Raw genomic sequence first — 17431 nt, 5'->3', positions numbered from 1 at the left:
TCTTATCCAGAGTGACTTACCCAAAGTTTTCCATAGCATTTACATTGCATCCGTTTATACAGCTGGATGTATACTGAAGCAATGTGGGTTAAGTACCTTGCTCAAGTGTCCAACCTGGGAATTGAACTTGCGAGCTTTAGGTTACAAGGCCAGCTCCTTAGCAATTGTACTACACTGCCACCCAGACTGTCCTCTGTTCAGTTTTGATGGGGTTTAGGTGCAGATAATTATCCCTGAATTTTGTTACCATAGAACCGTTCCTTTGTTGAAATTCAAGTGTAAAAGTAAAGCAACCTTTGCACATTCCCAGTCATCTATTACACCATCTACACATTAGCCATTTAAGGTGTAAGATCACAAATATGTGGTTGGTACATTCTTAACTGAACTTTCTGTGGATATAACAATCACTACAGGCGATTGACAGCAATGTAGTTCTTGGAACACTTGCTTGGAATTTTGAAAAAACCTACCCTTCAAAGGGTTATGTTCCTCTTCTGCCATCGGGGTCTTTGGCAGCCATTTTATATCAGGCCCTTGGGGGCAGCAGTACTGCAGGTTTTCAGTCCTCCCCTGTAATCAGGGACTGATTTGAAACGGTCACACCAAGTGTAGATCTCCGGACAATCAGTGACATTACTGGGCCAAAGGCTGTCAGGTGGAAGAGAAAATCACTCCAGCAGTAGGCTACTGCTGACCTCGAGGGCCTGGTTTGGGTGTGCCTGGCTAACGCCAATTGTTCAGCGCGATGGTAATACCGTGGCAACCAAACATACAACGGTTATGTCTGGCAGAGGGCAATATAAACCAACGTCGTTTATTTTGTTTATTTGTAACCGCTCTTTCAAGGTATGTATGTTTAACAAGCCTGGAACACCTTTTCTGTGTACGCTACTGCGCCAAACACAGAGCACTGGTCAGATTTACTAAGGATGACAACATAAGATGTTTTCAGATTCAGAAACTATTCTGTTGAAATCGATTTATTTCTCGAATTTTCTCGACGTAGCGGGATTTAAAGATTAAAGTATCGCCTGTATGCCCTACCCATACATCACACGTAAACCCGAATACCTGGGTGGGTGTTTAGGTTCTAGGAAATATTACAACAAGGCAAGTTTTGCGTTGTTATCATGCAATTTCATCTCCCTGACCAGCTTCAACCAACGGTGAGGACAAATACGGATTACCTCACTGTGTCACGTGGTACTTCTCGGAAGCTCCCTGTAGTAGTATCGACGCGGTCCATTTTGGTCCAGAGACCAGAGGAAAGTGTGCTGCAGTTTCGGCTTAGAAACCGGTATGTTTTTGGTTATTGTTTGGACAACGCTCAACTACTGTGCTTGGGTGGAGCACATATGTATGATGAGCCAACGGATGACGGATCGCGCACTGAACTTAATTTCAATTTAATCCATCCTCAGATATCTACTGTAATATTTAAACCGAGTGTGCTGTAAGGTAGTGAGGGAGCGACCGCAACCAAACACACCATTAGAAACGCTCGCGATTTCAGATGATGGAGGCGAATGTTTAGAATGCTCTGGCAGCTACAAAAATTGAGAAACCTTCAGCATGGTACTGTGCATGCCTTTTGGGTGCTCGCGACCACAATTGTGTGACTCGTTTTGAGAAAACGCGATTGAGTAGCTTGCGAATGAAAGACGACTATGGTGTGTTCACAATGGGTTTTCATTGTTGATATGATAGTGTTAACAATGTAGCTGGCTATGGTTACTGTAGCTTTGCTTGCTTCAAAATATGTTTTTGTTTGCATTTAGCGAGTAAAATATAGCTATTTCCTGTTCTGGAAAATATAGCCATGCGCAATTTTGTCCTGTCATTTTATTAGATAGGACAGGCGTATTCATCTGAATGAGTCCGGTATGACAGGCGTCGCGTGACAGGTGCATGGGGCATGGCGGGAGAATCTCGTCAGATAAAGAGCTGGAATGCAAAAGATTGTGTTTAACTATATTTAACAGCAGTGGATTTTATGCCATCTCTGTTTCGCCGTTGCGCTGAAGAAATACATGTAGGAGGAGAGTAGCTACTCAGCATCTCGAAAAGCCAAGTTAGTCCGCAGAACACAATGACAATTTCGGCCTGTTTTAACACAACGTGATGATTGGTGAACCTGCAGTTCCAGTGTTGATGGTCTATAAAATGTCGTGTACAAAAATAGTGAATTAGATATAGCCTATATATATTTTTTAATTCGGCGTACTTCCAATTTTAAATGTTATGTAGGGGAATTAAAGTGTGATACATTGAACCGACATGCAAAATTGAAATACTGATACCCTGCAACATAATAGGCTACCGGCAACGCTATGTGATGTAGTTGATCACGCCTATTATTTAAATCTACTGTAGATTATATGCATAGGCCTTGTAGGCTGCATTCTTATTCTGCAGTATAATTTCAAACGTATGCTGAAGCGGTCCGTTATAAATGCGGAGGCCACTGCTTCCTGAAATTTATAATACAGTTTCAGTTATGTTAAAACCCATCAATAAAGCTTTTGCTTTATTTTCAGTTATAAATCGGCTCGAGTAGAACAGAAAATGCTGTTTAGAGGCTTTCCGGACTGAATCGTATTTTTTTTGCTTTTTTTTTGTTTCTCAGCCAAGTTTAGGCTCCGTTTTGTAAAGTAAGACCATAGTTGTATGTATCACTATTGTTTGTTCTCTCCTCTATAGCGTTTATTTATTTATTTATTTATTTACTTATTTACTTATTTACTTATTATCGTATGGTGAAAGATTTCAGTTCGCTTAGTTATACTTAGGCAGTTTTCTTTTCCAGAGGATTGGCCGTTCAAGTCACGTGACTATGATTATTTCTCGTTCTCGGTCATTTCTCCTGGGATGCTGTCGACTGAAGCATTTGTCTAATTAAGTGACGAAATTAACACCTCGAATACAAATTAAACTTTCATTTTCATTAGTTATTTTTGATGTGTTTGGGGGCCACTTAAATGAAATGCACTTGAAGGTCAACTGATCATCTGTAGTTACAATTAGTTAATATTTGATTTCATTGATGTATTTGTATGCACATTCAAATACACTATGTCTTTATAACAACCAACTCGATATTTGTCATATTCAACTGTTTAATTACAGCATGCACTAATTTTATTAAAAATAAGCTGGTAAGCAGGCATTTATCCAGTGTAGCCTAGGTCCAAAAACTAGTTAGTGGGCTCTTAAAAGAAATGACCAAATGACCATTTTTTTCCATGAGAAAAAGTAGTCACGATAGCTGTTTGTTTTTGGGTTTTTTTTGTCTAATGTCTCCCCATGTGCCGATTTGTTATTGTGCTATTTTGACAAGCCGGTAAAAATTTGTGGACGAATCAGGGACAGTTTCTATTTAGCCGCTATTTAGCCGCTGAGTGTTTGTGTCTCCCCTGCTGTGGCCCCTGAGTGTTTGTGTCTCCCCTGCTGTGGCCCCTGAGTGTTTGTGTCTCCCCTGCTGTGGCCCCTGAGTGTTTGTGTCTCCCCTGCTGTGGCCCCTGAGTGTTTGTGTCTCCCCTGCTGTGGCCCCTGAGTGTTTGTGTCTCCCCTGCTGTGGCCCTGAGTGTTTGTGTCTCCCCTGCTGTGGCCCCTGAGTGTTTGTGTCTCCCCTGCTGTGGCCCCTGAGTGTTTGTGTCTCCCCTGCTGTGGCCCCTGAGTGTTTGTGTCTCCCCTGCTGTGGCCCCTGAGTGTTTGTGTCTCCCCTGTCAGGTGATGTCTGTAAAGATGGAGACGGACGTCGGCGGCGTTTCCAGGGCCCCCATGATGGTCCTGCCGGCCGCTGAGCCACTCGCCGGGCTGAGGGCGGAGCCGGAGCGTCCGCGCTGCTCCAGCACCCCTTGCTCCCCCGTCCGGAGCGGGGTGGCGGGGTACCAGATCGTCCACATGGACTGCAACTACCTGGTGGGCTTCACCACGGGGGAGGAGCTTCTGAAACGGGCGCACAAGAGGCCGGGTGTCGAGAAGGCCGCGAGCACCGCCGCTACCGCCGCCGCCTCCGCCGTCTCCACGGCAACGCCGGAGGCCGCGCCCAACCCGCGCGCCAAACCCCTGGAGGCGGCGCTCCACCGGGCCTCCCGCGTCTACAGGACCAAGAGCCGCCACTACCAGCCTTACGACATTCCCGCCGTGAGCGGTCACCGACGGCGACGGAGCGCGACCGGCGCGGGAGACCGCCATCTCAGGCCGCCGCCGCCGGCGGGGGGGGCGGAGCCCGGCCGGGCCTTCCACGGCCCCCTGCCTCTCTGCCTGCTGCGGGGGAAGAGGCCCCACCCAAAGTCCCTGGACTACCTCAACCTGGACAAGATGGCCGCCCTGGAGCCGGCAGACACCGAGGTGCTGCAGTACCAGCTCCAGCACCTCACGCTGCGGGGCGATCGAATGTACACCAGGAACAAGACCTGAGCCATGGGGGGGCCACACCCGCCACCCCCGCCCCCCCCCACCCCCTCCTCCTCGCCTCCAATCCCTACAACGCTGTTCTGCAGGAAGCCTGCTAGCTATGCCTGGCCACGCCTGTTTCTCCCAGGAGACCATAGACGGTTCTCCAGAAAAATGGGTAGTCATCCAAAAACTAAAAAAAAAAAGAAAAATAGAAAAAAAAAGGCCCAGCAATCTTGTAACTTGTGAACTTTTTACACTTTTAGGGGTCGCTTGTGCTCAATGTTACACGGCCCACACTAGCACAAGGACAGAATTGTTTAGTGAAATGTCTGGTGTTTGAGGCGTGACTTGAATCGGAAGATGGGGGGTCATTCAGGTTTAGCAATAACTTAAGTATCCTTAATTATTTAAGAGAAAAATATGTGTGTGAGAGAGTCTGTGTGTGTGTGTGTGCTGTCAAACCTGTTGATGGATGCTATGAAATTTGCTACATTATATTTATTTTCTGCCTTTAATGCTACACATATCTGAGAGTATTTACACTAATGGTTCTATGGGAAAAATAAAACAATAGCACACCTCTGCTAAACCAGAAAACACTATACCACCCGTTCATCTTTGTCCTGTTTGAATGTCTGTATCGGGTGATTTTATGTAAAAAGAAATTAAAAAATACAGACTGTTAACAGGATTCTTTTAAACCTGAGTCTTTGGCTGGATTTATAGAGTTGCCCAGGGGTAAATAATTTCTCTCAATTTTCATCAAGTAATGGTGTGAGAGAATGGGATCTGTTTCAGCCCTGGGTTTCTTCTTGTCAGTATCCTCTGTGGAGATTTTTTTTTCTTAAAAACAGTCCTGATTTTGAGGGCGAAGCAAAGGAAAAAGAGGAAATAGCAATTTGATTTTGATAAAATGTGTGATGCGGGTGTGTGATCTCTAAATGACATCGCCATGGAAACCAAAGGAACACATATGACGGGATCCTGAGAAGACTTGACAAGCTGTTTCTTTTTCTTTCGTGTTTTTAAGCCCCAGAACACATGACAATCATCTTTGTATGTATATATGACTGCATTAGGGATGCACTGAAGACAACGTCGAGAAGTAGGCTGCTTAGATTTCAATTATCTTTAAAAAAAAAAACATTTATTTACCCTTGATTGACATTTTTATCCTGGCTACCCTCAATCCTAAATGTTTGCATTTTTCTGTTGTTTTGTAGGGGTAAACCAAATGTTACAAAATGGTTGAAAACCATTGTTGTAAAAAAAAAGTTGACTGTACCGTATTGTTTATGCTGTATTTAATTTGAATAAAAAGATGGTAACACGTGATGTTCACTGGTCCATTAGGGTGGCTGCTGTTGATGCAGATATTTTTGTCATCTCCACATTACTGTGAGCTGTGTTGTTTAATTTACTCTGTTCTTCAGAATTTATCTGTGATCTTTTCATCGGGGGTGGTCCTCTTACTGGTCCACATTGTGCTTATGAACTTGGTAACACAGTAAATGAATGCAGCAGTTCCACATCGATCTGCTATTTGTCCAGTGCTGAAGCCGAAACCGCTCTGTGAATTTTCTGGAAAAAAAAAAGTGTCTTAACATTTCTGAACAGAAGCGGGAATTGTGTTCACTTACTCTTGTTCAATTTGCAGGTTTTGCCCTTTTACGTCCTTATTCTCCACCATTTTGCTACTTGTCTAGATTTTTTTTTTGTTTACTGTCCCAATAAATAGGATTGTAATGCTTCTCATGGCGTGAGGAGTGAAACGAAAGTGAACCAGACAGTAATTTTATTCTTCTATTTGTATGTTGGTGTTTTCTGATTGGCTTTCTGTCTGAGTGCACCCCTTTTTCCTAGTCCAAGTATCAACACTTTCTATGTTGTAGTCCTTCATAAAACTTTCATAAGCCCTGCATTGACATTCATAAATGCTTATAACTGCAAATAAGCGTATAGTATGGTGGTGTCGTGGTAACGTCAAGTGCTGCATCAGTGGTAACCTAACACACCATATGCCTGTTTGTCATAACATTTATGAATGTTTATGTAGTGCCAGCTTCATGTGTCAGACTAAATATTACAGCCTGAGATGTGGCATAACTCTGTTTAACTTTTAGGCATGTGTTTTGCTAATAAACAGTAATATATTCTAATACGGATACACATTATTGAGAACACCCCCGTCAGCAGTCTGTTCAGCAGTAACATGTTAATGGATTTCTCTGTTTTCTATAATAGTTTAGCATCTTAACATCTTTTTTGGTATGGTTCTCCTTGATGGGTTTTTATTCAGCTTTCACTTCCTCACAGTTTGAGAAATGTTGTCCTGCAGAGAAACATATGACCTTGTGCATGGAGTATCTTACGTAATGAAGGTGGAAGTTTATGAGAGCGCCATCAGATTTTCTGTATTGGTCACTGTTTTCACAATTTTTGGGGCAAAATCGATGGTTAAAATATGAGTAAACTGCTGAAGACGAGTGCGATAAAAAAAAGCATCATTTAAAATGCCTGTAATATGTATGGTTATATGTCACGTATACAGTATGACACACACATACTGTAGAATCTGGCCCTTGGACACTTTAACATCTGTGAAATTTATGGCTCAAAAAGTTCAGTCTCTAATCTGTTATGTGATAGTATACGTCTGAATCTTCTGCATGTGCAAAGTTCAAAGAAGGGCAACTAAATTGGTTCCTGGTATGAAAGATAAAAGTTATGTGGAAAGACTTAAGATGCTTAATCTCTTCAAGCTTAGTAAAAGATTTAGGGGCAAATTAATTGAGGCTTTTAAATTCATGAAAGGGATCATTGAAGTGAACTACATGAGATTCTTCAGGTTGAATTCTGTCAGCAGAAAGGGTGTGGAAAAGGACGTTCGCAGAAGGTAAATTCCACACATTAGGTATTAGGTAAGTATTTTTTCACACAGAGAGTAGTTGCTGTGTGGAAGGAATAGCTTGCCAGGTCATGTAGTAGTGGCGGAAACTGGGAGTTTTCAAGGCCAGGCTTCATATGGTACTAGATACTGTCTAGTTTGTAGGTAAACGGTGAGCACTAGGTACCCTTTAGTGGTAGGAAAATGGCAAGCATTGTTGGGCTGAATGGTCTGTTGTCGTCATAACTCTGTTATGTTATTCATGAAAGGCATTAGTCCTACACGTTCACAGCAGGGTATAGTGCCTTGTCATGTTACACAAGTTTTTCAAAGCCATAGATGGTGGGTTTGTCTTTTTCTTTGGGAAACATATTCGTGTTTTCCAAAGAAATTGTATTTTTATTTTGTATTTAGCTTTTAAATGTGTACAGTAGATTTACTTCTGAAATATCCTCTTGGGTTTTTTTATCTTGTTTGAACTTCAAACAGAGGCTGGTTTGCACTCTGCAATGGGAGGGACTGTATTACTTTGTTGTTTGTTTTTGTGACTGCTTGACATCCACTATTAAAAAACTAAACCATATATTGCCTCAGTTTTTTGTTTATTTTTATTTTTTGCTGTTTTTACAATTTTCTAACGTGATTGATAGGCTACTGTATATGCGAGTCGAAGTCAGTGTGATACTCATCAGTGAGATGCTCCTTGTAAGGTATGAAATTAAAAGTCTCAAATTAAATGCCATTCAATCACAGTGACAAATGTGCTAATATCTTTTTTCTCACCTTAATAACGGAGAGCCGCTCTGTTCCGTGAGGTGCAGTGATGAATAGCTATAAAAAGACTGTTACAGCCGGCACTATTTAAAGGAGCTTAAAACACTGTTGGAAGCTCTATATTGTTTAACCCTGGGGTCCAATGACAGTTTGGCTATCTTGGCGACATGTCCATTTGCAGTAATATCTTTAAATGTGGTTTACAGTAATCAGCCTTTTGTTGAGAAACATCCTCGCAAAGGGAGAAACTGGAGTCAAAATGAATGTGAAAATACTTGTATTGGTTCATATTCCTCTTTTTAAGTCACTTGGTGTGTTAAACTCACAAACTCGGGGGGTAGATGTGCTCAGTACCAGAGGTAGAAAATCCGGGTTCAGAAAGTAAAAACCCACTCCAGGGGCCTCATTTATAAAAATGTTCTTAGATTTATCCTTGAACTTAGTCTTAAGATAATTTCCGAAGGTATGCTTACGTTCGATTCATAAAACATACGGAGCATAAAAAACCTTGCTTATGCAGGTTCTAAGAAGCCCATTTGTAACTTACGCACCTGTGATCTATAAATCTCAACTTAAAATTGACGGCGCCTGAACGTGCCTTACAATCAGCAATTTCCCCAAATATCAGTGGTTCTCAAACTCGGTCCTGGGGGACCCCTGTGTATGCTGGTTTTCATTCCAACTTCAACATCAATCCCAGAATTTTAACAAGCTAATTAATTTTTCTTAATTAGGTGCTTTTCATGTTTTAGATCTGGGGTTCCAGAAAGGGCCAGTGTGGGTGCACACACCTGATTCTACTATTAAATCACTAGTGTCATTGCTAAGCACCTTGATTAGTAGAATCAGGATCACGTGTGTGCACCCACAGAAGCGAGACCAAATTATTGTTTTGCAAGTCATAAGTCAGTTTGAAGTCTTGGCATTCAAGTCCAAGTGAAGTCATGAGTCACTGGTGTTAAAGTCAAAGTCGAGTTGCAAATCATTTGTGATAGTCAAGTCGAGTCTAAAGTCATCAAATTTGTGACTCGAGTCTACATCTGTGTGCACCCACACTAGCCCTTTCTGGATAAGACTGGGGACCCCAGCTCTAAAACATGAAAATCACCTAATTAAGAAAAAATAACAGCTTGTTAAAATTCTGGGATTGCGGTTGAGGTTGGAATGAAAACCAGCATACACAGGGGTCCCCCAGGACCGAGTTTGAGAACCACTGCCTTATATAATGCTAGTACAAATGAGGGTTTCGTCAGGAATAACCATGGACCTAAAGAGAAAAGCAAACTTTTTGGAAGATGAGATCACGGCGATGGTAGAGATGATTGAAGACAGGCAACACGTATTATTCGTAAACAGTGGGTTGACAAACAATTAATTCCTCACACCTTTAATTTATAATTCCAATCAAATTGTTTATAAAGCTAATGCAAAGTTCACCACAGGCTTGGACGCATATGCATCCCAAACTGCAATACTCCTACATGACCAACAGGAAAATCACTTGCGTCAAGTCCAGACTTTGTATAGAGATAAGATCATTTCCAACTCAAAGTAAGGTTTTATAAATAACTACTTATACGTGGTTTTCTGCATAAGTCATACTTAAGATCAAAATTGATCTTAAATCCGTTTTATAAATGAGGCCCCTATATTTTTGTCACCTGGATTTGCTGATTAGCACAATTCCTCCATCAGGAGCTACTACTAATTAATTAAATCCGTTGACTGAGTTCATGGGTGGAAGTAACACGTGGCAGGACTTTACTTTCTGACTCTTGGACTTACCACTTCTTGTGTTACCCAGTGCGTGGCTTTCTTAGTATGGTGCACAACAGACAAATGCGCATCCTTCACTAATATTCCTAAAATGTTATTACTACATTTCCGTTATCAATATAAAATCACAGTGATGTTGAGCTATGACGATGATCTTTCGGGGATTGTGTTCGAAGACGGATGTCCACACGAAGTGCATTTAATCCGGGGGCATTATAAAGGAGGAAAATTGTCACATTTCCGGTTGCTGGCCACCAGAGGCCGCTAGTACCCCCGACCTTGTGTGTCTTATTTTTGTCTGCGGTGTCTCGTTTGATTGTATTGTATAATTATTTTCACCTGCTTCCCCGTGTATTTAAGTCCCTTGTGCGCGGCGGTAACGTTCTTGGTATTAGCGTTGTTTTCTCATACGCTAGTATCGAGTTACCTGTATCGAGTTCCCTCTTTTTTCCTCGTGTGTCCTGTTGGGTGTTTTTTTTTATTATTATTATTTTTTTTTATAAAGGTGTTATTTACTTTGCCTTTATTTTTGGTAAAAGCGCCTTTCTTTGTTGGACTTCAACTCCTGCGCCCTCTCTGCACACGGACCCTAACCCTGCCTCGTGCTAACAACAGACTCGCCAGGCATTACTGGGAAGAAAAAAATAATGGACATGTATGATGTAGTTATAACCTGAACAGAGGTATGCAGGGTTATTAATATGGATCTTTTAACAGCAGTAGCCCCACTCCCATAGAAACTTGTTCATCTGCTTGCACTATCAGGGACACGCATGCTCTTTGTTTAGTGTGGAACAGTGGGGTATGTAGAACTCGGTTCTTTAGCCGGTTGTCAGAAAGGAAGTATTTGTAGGTGTGGGCAGGTGAAAGTTAAAGCGGTGCTAGCATGTGCTGTGGAGTGCAATCTGCACACTACAGAAGTTCCGCTTTGTGGTTTTCTGACTGAGCAGTAGCGTTTAGTGTCTGTGTCAGTTCTCGGCACCGTTACTACAACACTGCCTTTACACGCCCAAGTGAAAAAAGACGGAAAAACCAGTGGGTTTGCATGTCATACATGGCTCATTTGAAATTCAGAAATGTATCGACTCTTCTGATGTTGGCAACGATTGAAAAACATTCTTGCCGTTCCCTGAAGCATACCGGAATTGCAAATGAATCCAGGAAATGAATGGGTTTTCTGGAATGATTAAATTATTTTTGTTTCTCACTGTTGGTGGGATTAAATGTTTTCCTTTTTTAACCTCAGTTGTCTGTATTCATGTTACTGGTCTCTAAAAGGTTCAAGTATATTCGGAGTAATTATTTCATCAAGGTCTACTGTGCGTGCAATGAGCTTGTGTGAAATGAGAGGTAGAGAATATACGGAATATGCATTTTAATATCTGAATTTATACTGTGGCTGTGAGTGAAAGATTGTAATGGTGCCAGCCATGAGCAGCAAGGTCTTATCAAAGATAAAATAAAACTTTTGAAGATAAAGCAGCTCAAGGACCTTGCGGTAGCTCATTTTTTGGCAAGACTCCAAAAATGAGTTTATAATCTTGGTACTGACCTAAACACAACATACAGTACTGTGCAAAAGTCTTGGGCACCCTAGATTTTTAAATATAATATTTGGTCTTAGATGTTTTTTATGTTTTCTGTATTAGTGTGTCGGTAGAAAAGAACAAATTTGAAATTTCCAAAAAATGAAATTTTACAGATACATTTTTGTATTAAAGTAATTTAAGTAATAGACTACTTTTCAGATAAAAACTTGATCAAGGGTCTCTGGGATTACCTGAAGAGCCAGAAGCAGATGCTTGGAACAACCTACCAGTCGATTTTATTATAAAACTGCAGGACAGTGTACCTAAGAGAATTGATGTAGATTTAAAGGCGAAGGGTGGTCACACCAAACATTGATTTTATTTAGTTTTTAACTATTTACTGCTTTTTATATTACTTTTTCAATATTTATAACCTCATTTCATTATTTTTGAAAGCATCCTAGATATACAGAACTTTTTTTATAGGTGCCTAAGACTTGCACAGTACTGTAGGTTCAGACCAGAATCTGAGTGATCTTCATATCGCCCTACAATTTTCAGATTGCTTCCTGGCAGACATTTTCCATTATAATCTGGAAATGGGTTTTTCAGGTTATGGGGCACATGGATGAATGCCACAATGTTCTTGGAAACCTGTTTATGATCAAATGTAATTGTTGACATGTTTTGTGAATGAGGTCCATTGTTCTCACGCTAAATCCTGGACAGCGCACGTAGTCGCCAGGCTGGTTGTGCAGCTTTGTGACAGCCCGTCTGCAAATGAAGCGATACCAAACCCTGATTGATTGCCATTGGCTGATAAGGCCTTCGAAAGCAGCGGTAATGGTTGGGCACGGTTATGTCTTTAACGGAGATGGGAAACCATGATTCGGAGAGTAAAAGTCCTCCAAAGTATTTTTTGTTTCCATCACCTGGATTTGCTAATTAGCACAGTTCTTCAGCCAGGAGGTAGAACTAATGAGTGAAATCAGCAGACTGAGTTTATGGGTGGAAGAAATGTGTAACAGGACTTTTATTTCTGACCCATGGATGTTCCACTTCTGGTCTCTAAGATACATAGGGGCTGTAAGAAGACCTGGGTCAAAAACGTATTTGTTTTGGATTCAAATACTTTTCTACATTAGATTTTGTCTCTAGATTCGGGCTTTCGCTCAGGGGGTGGGCATGTGTTAATGATTTTTATCATGTAGCCTACACCATCCACATGTGTGTCAAAATAACCAACAATCACAAACTCTGCCGAAATAGCAAGGTTTGAACGAAACTCAGCATATTCCGTTATAAAAACCTGTAAACGGATGCTCAGAAAAGGGAGTAGCCTACATGTGATGGTCGTAGTACGCGGCGACACCGCCTGCCGCCGCGCAACGTCCCCCTAATCGGCCGCTTGTGGGCGTGTCACCTATTTTTGACACAGTTGTTCGTTAAATGTTGACCGGGTTTAATGTTGTGTTTCATGTTTATTGTCCAGTCTGAATAAAAATCATTTTTGCAGTAACCTAGATCTTAAAGATGTTAGTCAGCTGCCTAGCTAGGCTGTCTAATAGCTGGTGAGTGACAACCAAAAACAAAAACACTGTTTGGCTAATTAGCCAGCTAATGCCTCCAAAGTTATATCTGGTTAGCTAGCTAGGTGGCTGGTAGAAACGATGACGAACAACTAGCAACTAATACATTAGGAAGAAAATGTTTTTGTTGTTAATGTTGGTTGTTACTCACTAGCTAGATATTAGACAGCCTAGCTAGATTAGGCAGCTGATTTTTCAGAGCAAGGTTACTGCAAAAAATATTTTTATTCAGACCAGACTAATAGTAACGGCTATAACTACATAGCAGAGCCACAAACAATTTCAGAGATTTTCTCTCCACGCTCCGTTCCTCTTATCGGTGTCTCTGTAGGAGATTTTATTAAGTTGGGAAACCCGAAACGGTAATTACGATTTAGGTCCTCCATTGTGGAACTATACAACGTGGAACTAAAATGAGAAAAAAAAAAAATAGGGACAATTTACTTGATGGATCATTAGATCAAATCAGATTGGTTACCGCGACGTGGCGAGGGGGTCAAAGTTGAACTTTGGCCATCTCTCCGCGGCCTCGCCGCGCCGCCGGCAATCGCAACATGCTCATTCAAAATTAAAGAATCCTGACATACCTGATTCAATTTCAGAACACCTAACGACAGACATTCCATTTCACTGCCTCATATTTTGCAGAATTTGAAGCACCTGAAAATCATAACAGAGCCAACCAACCAGTTACAACCAGTTCTGTTCATTGTGATCCCTTCTCTACTTAAACGACCGTGGAAGGTTGGGCCACATTCATAATCATCCGCTATTTCAGAATGAGGGCTCTGGTGTTTCTCCTGCTCGTGGCCGCCGCCACCGCCAAAGTGTTTGAGCAGTGCGAGCTGGCGAGGACGCTGAAGGCTGCGGGAATGGACGGCTACCGCGGGGTCTCACTGGGTGGTTGTAAGTACTGAATAATCTCTCAGCGGGGATGCCTTCCTGGATTTTGTGTCTGTTTGGGGGAAGTTGTGATGAAAGGTGTCAGTTAGGAGTGATGAAATAGTAATGAATGAAAATTCAAGGTAAGTTTTAGTGCTATTTTTGAGGATGATCAAATGAATGTGGAGTCAGATGTATCATTTAGTTGTTGATTTGCTGTCATCAATTTGACTGCTGGTAATCCGTGTGAAAATCTGTCATAAATTCTATCCAATTTGTAAACTGTACATTTTTAGTCCACTTCTTAAGATGATGCATGAGATTTATTGTACTGAAAGAAGAAGGTTTGAAGAAGGTTGCTCTTTTTGAGTTTCCGTCTTAGGCAACCGACTCCTGGCCATCACGCAGGTTTAAGAGGCATCAAATGAAAGCAGTTTGTAAATCATTTTGGGGGTTCTTGCCCTCCCAGGGGTCTGCGTGGCCAAGTGGGAGTCGAGCTACGACACGGCCGCCACCCACCCCAACCGCGACAAGTCGAGGGACTACGGCATCTTCCAGATCAACAGTCGCTATTGGTGTAACAACGGCGTGACCCCCACCTCAAACGGCTGTAACATCTCGTGCTCCAATGAGTGGGGGGGGGGGTGAGGATGAGTTTAGGAGCTTGGTAGCTGAATAGGATGAAATTGCCACCAAAGCTGTTGTTTCAGACTGATATACATCTCACGTTTGCTGTACTTTACTTTACTTTTCCTGTTTCAATCTCTATTCAAACTGAGGCTTAGTATTCCAGCTCCACTGTTCATTAAACAGTATTTTTTTGGGTGATTTTTTTTCTTTTCGGTCTGTCATACTGTCATTTTCATACAGTAAGTTCCATGTACAGTATGTCTATTGTACTTTAACTTCTCTCTCTCTCTCTCTCTTCCCCCGTTCCCCCTCATAGACTTGCTGACCGATGACATCAGCGATTCAATTACGTGTGCCAAGCGTGTGGTCAGCGATCCCAGGGGGATCAGAGCATGGTAAGAACGTGTGCTGGTCATTGTGTGGCAGACCTCGAACGCTTTATCTGAGATGCATTACATTATGACATTATGCTCACACCCAGAATGACTTCCACTGATTACATTTTGAAATACAATCTATATATATATACTTTTTTTTTAAACTGGAAAAAATCCAGGTGATGTAATTTGCTCAAAGGAACAATGGAAGTTTGCCAACTAAGGATTCAAACCTGCAACCATGGTGTTACAAGGCCAATTCCCTACTAATTTTATTATGTTCGATGAAACTCTGCATGGACCGCCCATTTTGGAGCAATTGAGTTTCTCAAGCGGAGATGCACATATCTCAGATGATCTGAGTGAGTCATGCATAGCAGAGTGCGTGAAAAAGCGCTTCAGTTCAAGTCAGTATCTGGCCTTTAAATGAATGAAGCCTCCCCTCAAAAAATAAATAAATCTGTATTAAAATATTATTGCAAGTTGTCCATTTATAATTCCACGGGTTTTTAAAATTGCAAGCTCTTGCTTGCATGTAAACATAAACTGGTGAGGATAATATTCAGTATGTTGACCTGTAAAATATTCACAATTATGTGGGAGAATTTTCGTGGTCGACCACTGCGGCCGCTTGTCTCGTAATGCTGTGATGTCATTCTGATAACTGTGACTCTGCCTGTTAGGGTGGCCTGGAGGAAACACTGTCATAGAGAAGATCTCAGCCAGTACGTCGCGGGCTGTGGGGTGTGAGACAGGCACCCAGAGAGAAGCACCTTCTCTCCTTCCCTCCCTCTTCTGTGATCACTCACTTCTGATTTTCCAAACCCGGCGCCCCCACAAAGGCTCAACAGTGAAGCACTTGTCTTTGATTCCCTTGCTTGTCTGTATACAAATTATGAAATATATCAAGTTTCTTCAAATATTGCTACTTGAAAATACTTTTCTTTTTCCCAGTATCAACATTTTTGCTGTGTTGGGCTAAACTTTAATAAAGCCATAATTTGCTTTTGCACATTGTTTGGTTCTTTGTTTCCTTGGCACTTCAGCTCAGATATTGTAAAGAGCAGGTTTGTTTAGATGTGAGAAAGGTTTAAGGTCACGCCTTGCTTGTTTGGCAAACACAAAATGTGAAAATTCCATCTGCAAACCACGATTTAAAGTTTTGGGAATGAGAGTTTTTGTTGCAAACTGCTGTTACTGTCCATCAACTCCCCTCCTGAAAAAAGTTAATATTGTAGATCATGTTAAAGTGAACATTCACTTTCGGGAGCTCTTGATATTACTTACATTTCTGTGCATAGGCTTGACTAGACCAGGCCGTTTGTGTACAATGAAGGATATTTTGGCAACTCCAAAGCTATATGTTTCCAGGGGGTGTAAATACAAACAGCATAATTGTATAGTGTTTATATACAAATATTAACGTAAATATCAGCTTTTATTTTCTTCTTACCTTTTCAATTCTCTGATACTGATACCCTGCAACATAATAGGCTACCGGCAACGCTATGTGATGTAGTTGATCACGCCTATTATTTAAATCTACTGTAGATTCTATGCATAGGCCTTGCAGGCTGCATTCTTATTCTGCAGTATAATTTCAAACGTATGCTGAAGCAGTCCGTTATAAATGTGGAGGCCACCGCTTCCTGAAATTTATAATACAGTTTCAGTTATCTTAAAACCCATCAATAAATCTTTTGCTTTATTTTCAGTTAGGCTACAAATCGGCTCGAGTAGAACAGAAAATGCTGTTTAGAGGCTTTCCGAACTGAATTTTTTATTTTTTGTTTAGGCTCAGCCAAGTTTAGGCTCCGTTTTGTAAAGTAAGAGCATAGTTGTATGTATCACTATTGTTTGTTCTCTCCTCTATAGCGTTTATTTATTTATTTATTATCGTATGGTGAAAGATTTCAGTTCGCTTAGTTATACTAAGGCAGTTTTCTTTTCCAGAGGATTGGCCGTTCAAGTCACGTGACTATGATTAGTTCTCGTTCTCGGTCATTTCTCCTGGGATGCTCGCGACTGAAGCATTTGTCTAATTATGTGACAAAATTAACATCTGGAATACAAATTAAACTTTCATTTTTATTTCTTATTATGTTTGAGGGCCACTTAAATTAAATGCACTTGAAGGTCAACTGAACATCTGTAGTTACAATTAGACAATTTGATTTCATTTATGTATTTGTATATACATTCAAATACACTATGTCTTTATAACAACCAACTCGACATTTGTCATATTCAACTGTTTAATTACAGCATGCACTAATTTTATTAAAAATAAGCTGGTAAGCAGGCATTTATCCAGTGTAGCCTAGGTCCAAAAACTAGTTAGTGGGCTCTTAAAAGAAATTTAAAATTTTACAGTTGATAAATTGATAACATTATTTTTTATTATTTATCTGAGTTTTTACACATATGATCTATTTAAGCTAAAATACCAGTGCAATTGTAAGGAAGTACAGGTTTTGGACATACTTCAAATACAAAGATTTGGTTCATCTAAAAAGTATTGAATAACTTTCTTTCCAACCATTTTTTTTCTTTCATGTTTTTAAGCCAGTCCCAGAACATATG

General features: G+C 41.0%; 2 protein-coding genes across 3 annotated transcripts; both read left to right on the top strand.

Annotated features, from left to right (window-relative positions):
- Positions 1-561: 561 nt before the first annotated feature.
- On the top strand, positions 562-5739 carry LOC135239968 (macrophage immunometabolism regulator-like). Of its 2 annotated transcripts, none has more exons than XM_064309004.1 (2): positions 562-849; positions 3733-5739. In XM_064309004.1, the coding sequence occupies exons 1-2, from the start codon at positions 784-786 to the stop codon at positions 4423-4425; spliced, it is 759 nt and encodes a 252-aa protein (XP_064165074.1). In that variant the 5' UTR covers positions 562-783; the 3' UTR covers positions 4426-5739. The 2 variants fall into 2 exon arrangements, with proteins under 2 accessions (XP_064165074.1, XP_064165075.1); XM_064309005.1 differs by lacking the exon at positions 562-849 and adding an exon at positions 1154-1300.
- Positions 5740-10213: 4474 nt separating this feature from the next.
- Positions 10214-15860, top strand: LOC135239069 (lysozyme C-like). Its single transcript, XM_064307461.1, has 5 exons — positions 10214-10524; positions 13738-13865; positions 14311-14465; positions 14787-14866; positions 15532-15860. The coding sequence occupies exons 2-5, from the start codon at positions 13739-13741 to the stop codon at positions 15596-15598; spliced, it is 429 nt and encodes a 142-aa protein (XP_064163531.1). The 5' UTR covers positions 10214-10524; position 13738; the 3' UTR covers positions 15599-15860.
- Positions 15861-17431: the final 1571 nt, after the last annotated feature.

This window comes from Anguilla rostrata, chromosome 14 (genome assembly GCF_018555375.3).
Source record: "Anguilla rostrata isolate EN2019 chromosome 14, ASM1855537v3, whole genome shotgun sequence".
In the NCBI taxonomy this organism is placed as follows: Eukaryota; Metazoa; Chordata; class Actinopteri; order Anguilliformes; family Anguillidae; genus Anguilla; species Anguilla rostrata.
The sequence above is the reverse complement of the archived record's forward strand: the minus strand, read 5'-3'. Positions and strand labels throughout refer to the sequence as shown.

Bases quoted from the DNA above. Each gene is read 5' to 3' on its own strand.
- LOC135239968 (XM_064309004.1), top strand. From the start codon at position 784: ATGTCTGGCAGAGGGCAATATAAACCAACGTCGTTTATTTTGTTTATT. The intron at 850-3,732 runs GTATGTATGTTT...CTCCCCTGTCAG, and splicing joins TTTGTAACCGCTCTTTCAAG to GTGATGTCTGTAAAGATGGA.
- LOC135239069 (XM_064307461.1), top strand. From the start codon at position 13,739: ATGAGGGCTCTGGTGTTTCTCCTGCTCGTGGCCGCCGCCACCGCCAAA. The intron at 13,866-14,310 runs GTAAGTACTGAA...TTGCCCTCCCAG, and splicing joins CGGGGTCTCACTGGGTGGTT to GGGTCTGCGTGGCCAAGTGG. The intron at 14,466-14,786 runs TCCAATGAGTGG...TTCCCCCTCATA, and splicing joins ACGGCTGTAACATCTCGTGC to GACTTGCTGACCGATGACAT.